Here is a 15,996-nt window from a genome sequence, read left to right as displayed (position 1 = left end):
GCTAAAAGGCCTGTGTAGTGGCTGGGAGGCGGCTGGATTGCTGGACGACAGTAGGGTGGGGCCAGAAGGCTTGTGCGGTGGCTGGACGTCAGCAAAAAGAGAAGAACAAGGAGGGATATTCACCACCTCAGATGAGTTGCAACGAAAACAGATTCTAGTCGTCAGATACAACCCTGATAAAAAGAAAAAAAGTAATTAATAGATAACAACGGTATTTATATCGATGACGAGTTCTTCCATTTCTTGGTTTCAAACAAACCTCCAATTCTATTAATAGATAACGAAGTAATTAATGGTTTATTATTAAATAAAACAAACATAACGTAAAAAGAAAAAAAAAGTGAAAACAAAGTACAATCATATTGTTATCTAAAGAAAAACTTTTTGCATTATGTATTTATCGGAATTGGGTAGTGTTTTTTCTTGTAGGTCCGTTCAATCTTTATATTTTGGTGGCCTACACCAGCATCATCTTCTTTTTAGGGGTCTACATTGAGAGTTCTATGTCTTCTCAACACCATGACTGAGGATTTTCTAACCTACCATGCTTAAAAATGTGCAGAAATATAGGATTTACTCATTCTTTTTAATAATTCATACGAACACTTTATTTTGCAAATTTATTTGTCATCATGGAAAGACCTACATGGATACTTAATTTTAAGCAATGTTTTTGCTGCGTAGGAACAATGTGCATTACTACTTATATTTCCAGGGTCATACGTTTACATGAGGCGTAAATCAACGAGATGGACCAACTAATTGCATGAATTTTGAGATAATAGATTTTTTTATTCATTTTTTTCTTTTCTTTTCATTTCTTTCTTTTTCTCATTTCTTCTTTGCTTTTGCTCACTTTTATTTTCCTATTTTTCCAGTATTTATTCACTGCTTCTTTCTCAAAACTTTTTATTTTTAATAGTTTGTGTGTGTATCTACTATGTAAGAATGCATGTATATAAAGAGAGAAAATTCTTTCTCTATGTAGATAAAGAAAGATGAGAGGGTGTGGAGGTCGGGGAGGGAAGAGATAGAGATAGAGAGGGAGAATGTGAGATAGGATTTGAAAAAGATTTGGTGATTGACCTAAACCACCTTAGGTTAGGAATGACTTTACGACCGTTTATGTTGAGGCCCGGTGAAGCTTTGTTAGGGGATTTGGATAGGAGTGGTGCGGGGAAATGTTGAGGCCCGGTGAAGTTTTGTTAGGGGATTTGGATAGGAGTGGTGCGGGGAAAAGATGATTCTAATAGGTGGAGAGAATGTCGACAATCAACTGTGTGCAATCCTTCATGCTGCCAACAAAGAGAGGAAGAGCAAGATGGGAGAGACAATACTATGCACAATTTTGAAGGGTGGTTAGGGATCAAAGCAGTTTTAGTCACCGTTTTTTATTTTATACTACATTTCAATGATATTGTGTCAAAAAGGACAAGTTAGGAAGGCAGCGAACGTGGTGGGGCTTGCGATGCGATTTCTGTATAAAACGAATGCATGTAGTCGGATCTTGTGTGATTTGAAATGATTTTTTTTATTTTTTTATAAAAAAACTTAAAGTAATTTATATTTAAAAATTAATTATTCGTAATATCGTCATTCTTCATGTGTCCTAATTAGCTTGTCATCTTGAGATTTGTACAAATTTTTGTTTTAACTTTTTACATTTTACAAATAATATAGATTTTCTTTTCGTGTATTTTGGATGTTTCAAATGCGTTGCTGTAGTTCATTTTGGAAAAGGATGTTATTCAAGTAGTTTCGGTGATTTTGAGTAATTTTTTTACCCTATTCGGGTGATGTTGTATCCGTGGTTCGCCATTTCCACCATGTTTGATTGAATCAGATGTGGAAGATTCCTTCGCTAATTTCAATTTTGCGGATACATCTGTCTATTCCATTTTACAAATGGACCAGACCTAGGCTATTCTGATCTTGATTGGAGTACCTAGCTTTAATTTATGTGATGTCATTCACTTTCCTCATCAAGATCCATCAAATCGATTGAGTGGCTTTCTCTCAATTATAATTTTGATGCTTTAGGTGCTTTGCCATGATCAGTTTTGTGAACAAGGAAAATTTTGAGTAGTTTTATTGTTTTCTATAATCAACCTATCTTAAAACTCGGTCTATGTGAAATCACGTCCGTCATTTGTCTTGAACATTGTGCTTGACCGTGTCATATCGTGGAACTAACATCAAGGTCAACAAAAAAACACTTCTATTTTCATTATCAATTTTGATAATATTTGAGTTTTTCTATTAATTATGTTCATACCCTTTTGCTAAGAAAAACACATCATGTGTTAATGAAACAAGTGTAGTGTAGCTTCTCCATTAATTTTTTTGCAGTTGCAAGTGCTAGATGCCTTTAATTTCTATTATTTGTATTTCTATATAGCTTAGTTTCAATAGCTATCAAAATGATTCCAATTGCTTCGGCTTTTATTGATAAATTTACTTTTTTACTCTAATACTTATTTTTGTGTGGAATGTCTTTACGTTGTTAATAAGTAGTTCTTTTTTTTTACCTTATTTTATAAAATTTATTCATTTATCCTTTCTTCTATTAGATATTTTTTGCTTCTAGAATCTTTCTTGTGTTGCAATTATATTTATTTGGGTTAAATCCCACGACGGTCCCTTGACTATATGGGTGTAATTAATTTAGTCTTTAAGGTACAAATTTATCCATTTTCATACCTCAACTATACTTAATCCAAAGTGACCTCCAAGGCTTAAGTTGGACTAATTTCATATATTTGGGGGACTTAAATTAGGATCAATTTTATATCACATTTCGGCCATTTTTTTATCAATTTTGCATAGTGAAGGATTAAAGGGGAGAAATAAGATGCTTCAGGGCTTCATTTGCTATGCTTTGATTCGGTCCATCTTGTTCTTTAGGAAACTTTGCATTTGATATTATTTGGCAAAATGTATTTGGATCGAGCCTTTCTAGATTTCCTTGCTGTTTTTCTCTTTAGCTTGCTTTTCTTCTAATTTCAAGCTGTTTTTCACGACACTTAATAAGGTTGCTTATAGTTATCATGTTTTCGTATTTACATGTATTTTTATGTTGGTATGTACAGAGGGATTGGGCAGAGGCTAAGCGGGAACTTCAGGAGGAAAGGGACCGTGTTCGTGTTTTAACATCCGAGAAGGAAAGAGCACTTGAGACTTATATGAGCCAAGTGGAAGATATAAGAAAAGAACTAGCAAATGCTTGGCATTCTGTTGCAACTGCTGAATCTAGAGCAGCAGTGGCTGAGGTGCACTTCTCATTCATTTTTTTCCACCTTTAGGCTGTTATAGTGTACAAGTGCTTATACTTCTCATATTTCTTACAGGCTCGATGTTCTGAACTTGAGGCGAAAATAAAAATCGCAGGAAAAGGGGTGATTTCTGATTCTCATAATTTTTCATATCACCTATGAATGACTTTTTTTTTCAATTATAATCATTATATGGTTGTAATTTGTTCCATTCTTTCTATAAGTCTATCGACATGCAATTTGATGCTGTCTCCACTGGTAATTTTATATTTATTTCTATATTATTCTTATTTTTTTATTTTTTCTTTCCTGTATTGTTTAAGCTCTTGCTTTGCTGTTATACTTGAATGGACAGAAGTTAATTTAAAATTTTTTTGGAAAATATTGGTCTAAAATTTCCCTGTTTTTTGAATTTAACCGCAAATAAAGAGACGCAAAGCCCTCAAGCTATGTTTATTTTTCCATGTATCCTTCTCAGTTTAAAAATTACATTTTTCCAAAGTAACCGATCTCTTTGGTTCTTAATGTAGGTCGTCACTGAGATTGGCATTCATGAACAGTCAGTGCTTTCTACGAATGAGGTTTGCAAGTTCTTAAGTCTTTTACTACTTGGTATATTTAAAGTGGCATACGTTGGTAAAATGAATTGTTGGAGGGGGGTGTTAGTTGCAGTGTTTGTGAAGGAGAACCCTAAAATATATGGGATTGAAAAAGCACCCTATGCAAGAGCTTGAAAAATTTGGTGGCAGTGACCTTGGCGAGCTAGTTGAATTTCGCTCTCTTAATTGGATGATTGTGGCTATACATTGCTTACCTTAGAATATTTGACCAACTAAATATTCTAAAATTTATGAAGATTCATGGCGGCGATGTGGTGCCACACTACTGTTTTTTCTGTTTAGTAAAACTGCGTTTTACCTATGTTTTTAAAAAACTGTAGCTGAAAGTTTTATTTTGTCATCAGACCTGACTATCTTTGGTGGCTGCTAGAGAATTAAGATCCGACTTAAAAATTTTTTTTTTTTGTAATAGCCACTGCATTTTTTTTAAACAACAATTTTTTTTTTCAGCAGCTTCATAACGGCTACTTAAACAGCTGTATCCGCTCCAAATAGACCCTCAATCACTATGTAGTTTGCTTATGATTATTAACAAGAAAAGGTTTTTATACTTTATGTCAGTGCTTAGTATATATATTTGCAGGATAATGATCCTTATCTTTCGAAAGAGTAGCTGCTTTTAACTGTGTACCCATATCTTACCTATCAACCAATTCACACCTGTACACCTGCATGTTGAAAAATATTCCTTCACTTTTTTCCCCCCCATTTTTGCGGGAATTGGGAACTAGTTAGTAATGATTTTGCTTATGGTTAATTATTATGCTATTTGAGTAGATATCTGATGAGTTGAGAAAAGCAAAGGAGGAGCTGGAGAAAGTTAAAGATGAAGCTCGTGCTAGTAAAGAATACATGATGCAGGTTTTTTTGATTTGCTTTTGTCATTTGTTATCATTTTTCAAACTCTTATACATTTTTTGTTTGCCTTGTATTTTAGTACAAAGAAATGGCACGGGTAAATGAAATTGCGTTAAAGCAATTGGAATTGGCACATGAATGCTACAAGTCAGAGGCATGGCAAAATGTTTTATAGTTTCTTGTCTTGGTGAAGTGGACTTTGGTTTAGTAACCTCTCCCTTTATTCTTGTTGTTTATCGAGACTTGTGTCAATTATTGCAGAAGGTCAAAATGAAGAAGCTGCTTGAGGATGAAGCCCAATCTCTGAAAAATCAGGTTTCTGAGCTTGAAAAAAATTATATTTTGAAATGTGAAGAAGCTGCTTCTGCTACTGAAGCCAAAGAAAACGCTCTTTCTTCTGCACTTGTTGAAAACTCCAGATTGCGGGATGAAGTTGCTGAAAAATTGTTAGTAATTTTTATTGTGGATCATGATTAAGTTTAATTTTTCTAATGCATTATAACTATGACTCATTCTTCCATAGAACAAGGCTCAATGAGTTGGAAATTCAAGTTTCTTCGTTAAAAGTTGATTTGGATAAAGAACACAAGCGGTGGCGTATTGCCCAAGACAACTATGAAAGACAGGTTGTTTGACCTCACTATTTAATTTTTTATTGTAGTTTTTCTATATTTGAATTGGATTAACGATTGTACTTTTTATTTGATATTTATGATTTTAAAAAGCAAACATGGAACTTTGTTCTAGATATTTTAATCCCATTTTGTGGTTCCTAGAAGGTGTTTAAGAAGTGGATATAGCTGCGAGATTTTGTGGAAAAGGAAATGCGAAGAATATGTGAATTTTATGGAAGTTGGAAGGATGAAACAACAAGTCGGCTGCTGCCCATGAGGAAAGATAACAAAGGAGTGGACGATCGGTGGCTTGGATGACGACGTGCGAACATCAAGGGGGTGTTCCCCCACCTGCGTCCTTCAAGATACAAGCTCATCAGTTGAAGAGGAAGAGACTACAACACTCCAATGTTAGGAGAAAGCAGTGAGAACGTATCCAAATAACATAAACCAAAGCAAAAATTAACCCTAATAGAAATGTAGTTAAGTAAATGGGAATTGTTGAATGGGATTTGACCAACACATGGGGGTTCAGAAGCCTGAACCGATCCTTCCTGGACTGGTTCTCACGCCCAGGTTTCTGCCGAGGTTAGAAGTAGGAGAAACCCACACCACAGAGATGCCCGTGCCATTTTTCCTAGGTAGGAGAGGACTCATCTTTTTCGCTGGATACTTTGAAATTCTTATAGTATGGCGGCATATTAACAACATGAACTATAACAAAAGTGTTATAGTCACCAACAAATGAATCTTTTATGCATTGTATTGATTTTCTTTATAATTCTAAATAGACCGTCTGCTTTAGGTGTAAGGTTTCCAAAAGAATTTGTAAAAACTTCTTTTTATTAACTTTATCCATATTATAAATCTCCTTAAAATCTTGGGATTTTCGAGACTTATTAACTTTCTTTTGGTACTTTATTTTTTTTTTTGGAAATTTTCTTTCTCACCTGCTCATATAGAAATTGAATATCTCTAACCCTGCTTTAGGACTAAGCTCAGTAACAAATAGTATAGATGCTAATTTTAGCGGTGTGAGCGGGTTGCGCCCATATATAATTTCAAAGGCACCGTGTCCTTTGAACAGGCTAATGGACCGATTTTGGGCAAACTCCACCAGAGGAAGCCTCAAGTCCCACTGCTTGATGTTTTGTCCCACAAAATGCCTTAGGAGATTTCTCAACCTGTGCTTTACAACATTTGCCCATCCATTTGTTTTTGGGTGCACTGTTAAACTAAACTGGAGCTTTTTATACAACCTATCTCATAAAGTTCACTATAGTGGGTGAGAAATTTAACGTCTATGTTTAAAGTGATAGTCATGGGTAAAGACTAATTATATGCCTTGGGCATCCAATACCCTTCATTGCAATTGCCGTGAGTTCTTTTGCCCTAGACTGGGTTGGTACAGGCAAAGGAGAGACTGACCAATCCTTTTCAGGTTAGTTTTTTAATATATGTCTGTCAGGATAGTCGTTAGAGTCCATATTTTTCCTTCTAGGCTTGTATTCAAGGGTGTGTGGTGCTTTAACTATATCTTGTTTTGAAGTGGTGATTATCTTCTATGAATCGAGTAATACTCTGATTGTATCTCACTTATGAGGTGGTACTTATTTTTCTCCAAATTTTATGCAACTTTTTCTCTGTTGTCGCTTTTGTCGTATTTGCTGCGGCCACCAGAAAATTGTCTTTTTATTGTTTTCCTCCATCTGCCTACCATCTAGCCTCCCCTTTCTTGATGCCTTCCACTTTCCTCCACAACCACCAACTCCCCCAACTTTGTGCATTATAGCCCCCATCTACCTTAACTCTCCTTGCCAGATTGTCACTATCCAGCTGCCAAAAAGTGCTCTTTTCTTCGGTTGCTGTTTCAACCAACCTTTCACATCCCTACCGCAACCAGCTGACTTCTACCATACCTGCATACCCTCGATAGACCACTTTTCACCCTCCCGTCGGCTAACCACAACCACCTTACGACCGTCCATCCCGCACAACCAACCATCACCCCTTATACATTCGTAGTTACGTTTGTGTCTTGTTTGCTATTGTTATTTCTCTTTCAATATGGCAGTTGTAACTATCTATTGATTTTTCAGTAATAATATTTGCTTCTTATTGTTGTATGAGTAAACTCTGGTATCATGTTCTCTCTAATGTATACATCTGTTGTGATGTGTAACATCTTGTGGCAAGGTGCACAATGTGCCATTCTAGGGAAGCAATTTTCCATTATCATGTAAAATTCTTTATTCCGTTTTTTCCTGGGGCCAAGTTTACCAAAAAGTCCATGTTCACATCCAACCAGAGCGCATCTGTAACGAGAAAGGGGTGTGTAGATTTGTATTCTGTTTTTGAGTTTTTGACAAATGACACGCCATACACTTTCTAACATTTCTATTTACATCTCAATATCAATCCGAGCAAATAGAAATTTTTATTCATTAGAAAAATATTTTTCCCTTTTATAGAGCCCCACCATGTATTCATTATGACACTCCTGTAAGATTGTTCTTCTTTGTGAAATTTTGGGAATGCACAGCTTGTTTTAATAGAATAAGTAACATTTTGATCTATAGAATTACTCATATGTCCTGTCCAGACAACAGACCTAAATCTTATGAATTCTTCACCATTGCCATCTATAGCCTTTAAAACTTCAAATTCAAGTCATCATAGGCTTCCTGGTACTAATCCAAAAGTAATAACAAGTCACTACATCAACTACTTGGTTCTAACTCTACCTTGTTTGAGCACAAATATAATGAAAATAAGTATTCCGCTCATGAGACATGTTTCCTTTTTACCTTGCTCTTACTATCCAAGAATCTCATAGCTTCATGATCTGTATTAAGAGTGTCCTCATTTGCCAGGAACTAATAACTTCAATTATTGAGGGCTTTCACATTTGCATGACTTCTTATCGTGGGTGGAGTACTTATTCTTAGACTCATTGAATTTCTTAATAATTCATGCAATGGGATGCTTGCTTTGACTCAGCACAACTCCAATTCCTATATTGGAAGCATTACACTCGACTTCAGCTATCTATTTGAAAACTGAGAGGGATAGAACCTAGGCTCAAGTAACTTATTTTTTTAAAAGTTCAAAACTTTTAGATGAAGCCAAAACTTTTGTGCTTCATCTAACCAAGTGAATTGATTTGCAAGCAACAATAGGGAAATGTCGATAGATAGATGGAAGCAAATCAAATAAGGCCACTCTTACAAAAAATAAATGTAAACATGCAAGACACAACAAATGATCTATTTTTGAAAGATAGGTCAACTCTTCCACACCCTAGAAGTTGCTAGAAACACCACCAAAAGAAGAAAACTTAGCAACTAACAAAATAATGCAGAAAGAAAACAAACTTTAGGTTCTCCTCTTAATAGAATCCCCTCATAACATTTTAAAAACTTTTCTTCCTAACTTTCTCAACAAACTTCCTTAATTTCTCCTTCTTGCATAAATGATTATGGCCCTAGTGGACCCTACCCTTTCTTTTCCTTCTTCTGCGACTCCCCCTATCCGCTCCACTTCTTCTTGTTCCCAAGACCAACGTGCCTGTGGGCCGGTTATAACGCTTCCAGCCGGTCCAGTGTGAACCGACTCCTTTATGGGCGTAAAATTACTCCTCTCCCAAAAAAGTACTTTGTGCTCAAGATGGAAGGATGAAAATTGCTTGTTGATCACCTTGTAAGACTCTCATTTTGCTTCATAGTTTAACTGTCCACTCATTTGACCAATACCATCTTTGCTCCCCCTACTCCTAGGCGCATTCCTACGATCTCTAATTGCTCCAAAATCACCTCTAAGTCTTCTGTCAACATCGGCGGTAGTGTAGGTGAGGGTGTATTATCTCCAATTGCACCTTTCAGTTGTGACATTTGGAAAATCTGGTGTAAGTGCGGACGAGCGTTGTAACTTCAAATGATAAGCTAATTCCCCGAGGTGTGCCATTGCCTTATATGATCCAAAATGTCGTGGTGAGTTTCTTTCTCCTCCTGGGCAATGTCTTCTGTCGGTAGGGGTCCTCAACTTCAAATATTTCATATCCCCTAGTTCAAATCACACCTCTTTTCTGTGTTCATTCGCTTCTTCACGATTCGTTGAACTCATTAAATGCCCTTAAGCTTTGCTAGTATCCTGTTCCTCTCCTCCAAGCACTGATAGACACTAGATACTATTGTGACGCTTTGCTCATAATGTACCAAGTGAGGTGGATTCCACCCATACAATATCTTGAAAGGGGTGCTTTGTGATGTGGTGTGGTACGACGTGTTATACTAATATTTGGCCCATGCAATTCACTTGGCTCATACCTTCTGCATATCAGATACAAAACGACGCAGGTATGTTTCCACACTCCTGTTGATCACTTCCATTTGCTCATTGGTCTAATGATGATATGCAGTGCTCCTCTTAAGGACTGTCCTTGCAACCTGAATGGCTCTTCCTAGAATTGGCTGAGGAACACATTCTCAATCCGAAACATTCTATTTCGGTGCTTTGTGCAAACAGACTACTTCCTGAATAAACATCGCTGCAACTGAGACCGCAGTGTAGGGATGCCGAAATGTGTATACTTGGGTGATTCACGGCTACCATGATCACCGTGAACCCTTATGACCGTGGCAATCCCTCAATGAAATCCATCATCACTTCTTCCCAAACCCTCTCCAGTAATGCTACTGGTTGTAGTAACCCTCAGGTGTCAGGTCAAGTACTTCTGTCGCTGACATACGCCACATTTTGCCACCATATCTTTGACATCTTTGTGCATCCCTTACCCAACAAAGTTTAGCTGCCAGACGATTATAGATCTTCTGCACCTCTGATTTTCTCCCAATCACACTGTTATGAAACTCTTATAATAATTTGAGAATGTGCTTAGACGAATTGAGTAGCACAAATTGCCCCTGGTGGAGCAGCTGTTGTTCTCTCAATGTATATCTTAGATGACGACTTGGATCTCATAGTAAATCGACTCTTATTATTCTCAGCTCCTCATCCTTATCTCAAGGCTTCCTAATCTTGGAACAAAAGTTTTTCCATAGGTTACTGTTCATTTGTATGGGGTTGGTTATTTGGAGAAATAAAAAAGCAAGATATAATGGCAAGTAGTGCATAATCTGTGTATCTTGGCCTGGCCCTAGAAATTTTTGAAGGGATATGCCAAAGAAATTACTAGTTGAACTTCAAATGGAGAATAAAAGAACTATTGAGATGTTCAATGATAGTCAATCAACCATCAATATTTAAAGAATCCCGTACACTATGATCGAACTAAATATATAGAGATTGACACACTTCATATCTGAGAAGTTCAATGAAGTGGTTGTCCAGCTAAGCTGTATCCCAACTTAATATTAGATTCCTAACATTCTTACCAAGGTTTTTTCTTGATACCACTTTAGTGATCTCAACACCAAGTTTGGGATGTATGACATATACAACCTAACTTGAGTAGGAGTGGTGATATGCATATAACCATGGACCACATAGGTGTTCCCACGGTTTAAGAAACTGTGGGTGCACTGCATTTGAGGGGAGAAATTATTCTTTCTAAATTATCCATTATTCTGTTTTTATTACTTTCCTTTTTATGATGTTGCTTTGAATTTCCTTATAGTTATATGAGGGTTAGTCTGAGCTATGTATATATTTGTTATTTTCTTACTGAGAAGGTTAGAGTGTTTTTCCTCAAAAAATCCACAATATATAGATATATACTTATATATATATATATATATATATATATATCTACATAAAGCCTTATGTCGTCTGCCACACTCGGCTCTGCTATGGTTTAGACCCAAGTCGAACCCCAGCAACTCTTATCGCATAAGATCATTTCCTTTCATCACATTTCTTCTCCGGCATCGTCTCTCTGTCCTCTCCGGCGTCATCTCTCTGTCCTCTCCGTCGTCGTCTGCTCGCGCTGCTTCGACGTCGACTGCAACTTGCGTCTGCGACATTCGAAGCTGACAAAGTTCACATATGCTGCGTCTAGGAGTGGTGATATGCATATAACCATGGACCACATAGGTGTTCCCACGGTTTAAGAAACTGTGGGTCCACTACATTTGATGGGAAAAATTATTCTTTCTAAATTATCCATTATTCTGTTTTTATTACTTTTTTTTTATGATGTTGCTTTGAATTTCCTTATAGTTATATGAGGGTTAGTCTGAACTGTGTATATATTTGTTATTTTCTTACTGAGAAGGTTAGAGTGTTTTTCCTCAAAAAATCCACTATATATATATATATATAGCCTTATGTCGTCTGCCACACTCGGCTCTACTAGGGTTTAGACCCAAGTCGAACCCCAACAACTCTTATCGCATATGATCATTTCCTTTCATCACATTTCTTCTCCAGCGTCGTCTCTTTGTCCTCTCCGGCGTCATCTCTCTGTCCTCTCCGTCGTCGTCGGCTCGCGCTGCTTCGACGTCGACTGCAGCTTGCGTCTGCGACATTCGAAGCCGACAAAGTTCACATATGCTGCTTCGTCTCTGTTCAATTTCGACGCCGATAGGTTCGCACGTTTCTCACGTCTTCTTCGGTTCTTGTCTTCTGCGCGGTTTTCTGCGCGACATTCTACGGCATCGCCCATACTGTCTTCAGCTCGTCATTCCTGCCTTCTGACCGATTCTAATTGCTGTGATGGAGCTTCCTTCTTCTTCGGTTGAACCTGAGAAAGTCTTCTTTGCTCACGTAGTGGGTAATCCTCAGGTGGAGACGATGGTTGTCTTCTTATCAAGTTATAAGGAGTATCGTGATGGTACATGTGACTGCCAATTTATTAAGAATGTAAGCAGAAAAAATGGGAAAATAACACTATTTTTCTCGGAGTTAGAAATTTCAACCCTGACTGACAAATTCAAGTTTGCTATTATTAGAAAATTTCAGTGGGGGCACCGAACTATGGAAGTTATCAGGAAAGTTTTGATGATCTCAAATTAGCAGGAAAGTGAAAAGTTGGGCTCATGGATGGGATACATATATTGATTCAATTAACCGTGGCTGAATACTACACTCGGATTTTATCCAAAAAGTATCTTAGCATTGCTGGTAAATTAATGAAGCTATTCAAGTGGTCTCCTGATTTTGACCCCAATCATGAACTTCTTACTGTATCGGTATGGTTCAGTCTACCAGGTCTCAAGCTGCACTTTTTTCATTATCAGGTTCTTTATTCTATTGGGGTCATACTTGGGGACCCTATGAAGCTAGATCTACCGACTTTCAACCTAACCAGATCTTATGTGACAAAAATGCTTGTGGAAATAGATATTACTTTACCTGATGTTACTGAAGTCTGGTTGAGCACAACTCATAATGGATATTGGCAACGAATCATACCACCTTATTGTTCTCATTGTTCATTGTAAGATGTTTGTGCATATACTTGATAAATATCATAAGTTTCATCCTAATTTGAAATTTAAAGATCAAGTGAATAAGGATGGATCTAATCCCACAACTCTAGACATTCAACTCTGGACATTCTGTTCCATCTAGAGAGAAAGCTACCACAAGACAGGTTTTGGATATTGCTAAAGATCAGCCGCCTACCATCCCTGTTAAGAAGGTGCAAACCGGATATTGCTAAAGATTAGCCGCCTACCATCCCTGTTAAGAAGGTGCAAACCAATCCTCGACCCAACATCACAATTCCTGATGAAGAACACCATACTACAGGTACAAATCCAAAAGTGCTTATGCCACTCACTGTTATTGAAGAAGACTCACTTACATGTCAAGACACACGAAAGTGCTCATTTGATTCAATCAAAGATCAGCTTGTACAACAAACAATTATTTTTAATGTTCAACATCCTACACATGTCTGACACACTTTAGATCAATCCACTGATCAGGCGAGCAATCTTCAAATGAGGAATGACAGGTCTATTCCAACAGGAAGAAGAAGACTGGAGGCCGACTCGAGCTTGGGAACTTATTGGACGATACTGTGGTCACTACTGACAATGACACTCATCTTACTAACTTATTAATTGGCTCCTTTCCCAGAACTAGAGGCCGAGACAAAGCAAAATTGGGTCGCTCTCTAGCTATGTGATAGTACTTTTTTTTGGCATTTTTTGTTTTTTTCTTTTACGTCTCTTGTAATTTTTTGTATTGTCTCTTTTCTTGGAACCATTTGTATGTGGTGGTTATCGTGAGGGAATGGTGTCATGCTTGGGCCTTTCCAATGCTCTGGGCCCCATGATGGGAGCCCGCACCATGTGCTTAAATATTTGAGAACCCAGCGCCACTGGGGATCAAACCCTTGACCTGAGGGGACTTACAATAAACCCCGCCAAGCACAACAGTCCCTACAGGCCACGACTTGGATCACTGAGGGGACTTACAATAAACCCCGCCAACCACAACAGTCCCTACAGGCCACGACTTGGATCACTGTACATTGACCATATATTGAAACCTGAAAAATTAGGAAATTGTAAAATGAAAGTATTTTATTCCTAAATTGGATCTTCATATCAATAGATTTTCACAACTAATTACTTTTTCCTAATAATTACAAAATTGAAAACTATCCTAAAATATTTTTCGACTTTCAAACAGACCCTTTTGAACTCGGTCTGAAGAACTCATCAAACCCTAAATATCTTACCGTCATCGGTGGGAACTAATACTCCTCTCGTCTTCTTTTCTTTTTGGGTGTTCATTCGTTGCCTCATCTATTACACCCATGCTTAATAAAAAAAAGCTCTCCCAATTCCTTATGTGTTGGCTTCTCACAGGCAGTAGGTCTAGGTACTCTGGTGAGTGTTTTCTAGCAACCGAACTTATTGTTCAATGTTTATTTGAAAGGAAGATTAGACCTGATGCTACTATGTTGCTTCTTTACCTTTATGCCTAAGATATGAACATCATGTAAGTAGTGGGGTTTTAGTTGCACCATATTGCCGATGGATGACCTCAATAATCCAATATATTGAGCTGTAGTGTTATTTGGCTTCACCAACTCATACTTTAAGATGTGTTAACTCAAACCCAACCGTGTAACCTCTCGACTGATAACACATTATGCTGTAGATGTTGGAGTCTCAATAACATGATGGTGGATTCTCAAAAGGATATCACATCTGTAGTGCTGTGAGAGGTACTTATGCTGTATATCAATCTTCATCTTGGATCTAGTCATGATTTAATCTTTTCCTTTATGTTGGTATAGTAGCTTCAAATTTTCTCACTACAAGGATTCACCTTTTTTTTTTAACTTGATGACAACTAGCTTCACCTCTCTATTAGGTGGAATGTCATTGTATACAAAGATTCGTTCCGCATCATATTGTCACTCAATGAGTTCGTTCAGATTCATGTAATTGTTAAAATTTGGTGTTTTGCCTTTACTGCAAAATCATATTCTCTATTCTTACACTCATTGTCAAATCAACGCGACATCTACTCTTTTTCACTTGATGCTTCTTGGTGAAAAGGGGTTTTTTATTTGAATGGTCACCGTTGTTGTGGATGACATTCCCATATCTTATACTTTAATATCAACCAGAATTTGCTACAATTAGAGGAGTTTATGTTGCATATCCTTTATGATAAGCTCCCGAATATTTTGTTTAGGGTTTCTTCTTAGTGGCATAGTGACTTGCTCATCTTTTTACAATTTCACTTTTTGTAATCTTGTGTATTAAAAATTAGCCAAGGGTTTAGATTTAGGTGATTTGTGTCGAGACGAATTTTTTGTGGAGATTGGAAGGTTAACTAAAAATTTTAGGGTTAGGGCTTGGAAATGAGGTAGAGATGGTTAGGGCATTGATTTGTTGAAATTGTTAGGTTGTGGATTTTTGGTTTAGGAGCTGGGAAGGCAAATCCTTAAAAATTTAGTGTTTGCTGTGCTCTGTTACCAAATAACAATGTTGTAGGGTTCCAAAAGGTGTTTAAGAAGTGGATCTAGCATAAAAACGTTGATATGACTGTAACTATGTGAAGTTTATGGAGGTTGGAAGGGCAACATGGCAGGTCGGCTGCTGTTTGCAAGGAAGGACAGCCAATGAGCGGACAGTTGGAGGCTTGGATGACAACATGCAGACATTGGGAGGAGGTGGGGTTCACCATCCATTCCCTTCAAGTTACAGACTCGCTACTTGAAGAGGATGAGCCTACAACACTCCAAAGTTAGAATTAAACAGTGAAGATATCTCCAAATAGCAAAAACCTAAGAAAAAATTGTCTCAAACTACGATTACAACATATTTATAGTCCAAGTAAATTAGCTATGATAAATATCTTATTAAAGAAAATAGGAATCCTTGAAGGGGTTTTGGCCAGGCCACGGGTGCTGGAAAGGTCCCAGGCTCCCTCCTCGATCGGATGTTCTAGTCAAACATACACCCACGTCATATTTGGATTGAAATTGTATTTTGCTTTACTACTCTGAGCGGTGCACCCATTCTTCCTGCATGCATATTTATTTATTGCAGTGCACCATCTGAGGTTGTTGCTGTGTTTAATTGACCGTATATGTCAAGCATATTGTTGTTATCTGGCTTTTACTTGCTCAACGGGAAAGCTTTTTCCTAAATTTGAGCGAGATTGCTTCTTATGAATATATATGTATATGTATATATATATATA

At 37.2% G+C, this 15,996-nt stretch overlaps 1 protein-coding gene across 1 annotated transcript in view; it reads left to right on the top strand.

The window, feature by feature from the left end:
• LOC110020944 (nuclear-pore anchor) overlaps window positions 1-15,996 on the top strand; it is a 136,626-nt gene that overhangs the window by 70,698 nt on the left and 49,932 nt on the right. The window contains exons 26-32 of the mRNA XM_020719255.1: window positions 3,090-3,269; window positions 3,348-3,395; window positions 3,803-3,853; window positions 4,670-4,753; window positions 4,830-4,904; window positions 5,012-5,196; window positions 5,274-5,376. Of these exons, the coding sequence (XP_020574914.1) occupies window positions 3,090-3,269; window positions 3,348-3,395; window positions 3,803-3,853; window positions 4,670-4,753; window positions 4,830-4,904; window positions 5,012-5,196; window positions 5,274-5,376 (726 nt within the window). The remainder of the gene's footprint in view (window positions 1-3,089; window positions 3,270-3,347; window positions 3,396-3,802; window positions 3,854-4,669; window positions 4,754-4,829; window positions 4,905-5,011; window positions 5,197-5,273; window positions 5,377-15,996) is intronic.

The sequence above is a fragment of the Phalaenopsis equestris genome, unplaced genomic scaffold (genome assembly GCF_001263595.1).
Source record: "Phalaenopsis equestris unplaced genomic scaffold, ASM126359v1 Scaffold000002, whole genome shotgun sequence".
Taxonomy (NCBI): domain Eukaryota; kingdom Viridiplantae; phylum Streptophyta; class Magnoliopsida; order Asparagales; family Orchidaceae; genus Phalaenopsis; species Phalaenopsis equestris.
The sequence above is the reverse complement of the archived record's forward strand: the minus strand, read 5'-3'. Positions and strand labels throughout refer to the sequence as shown.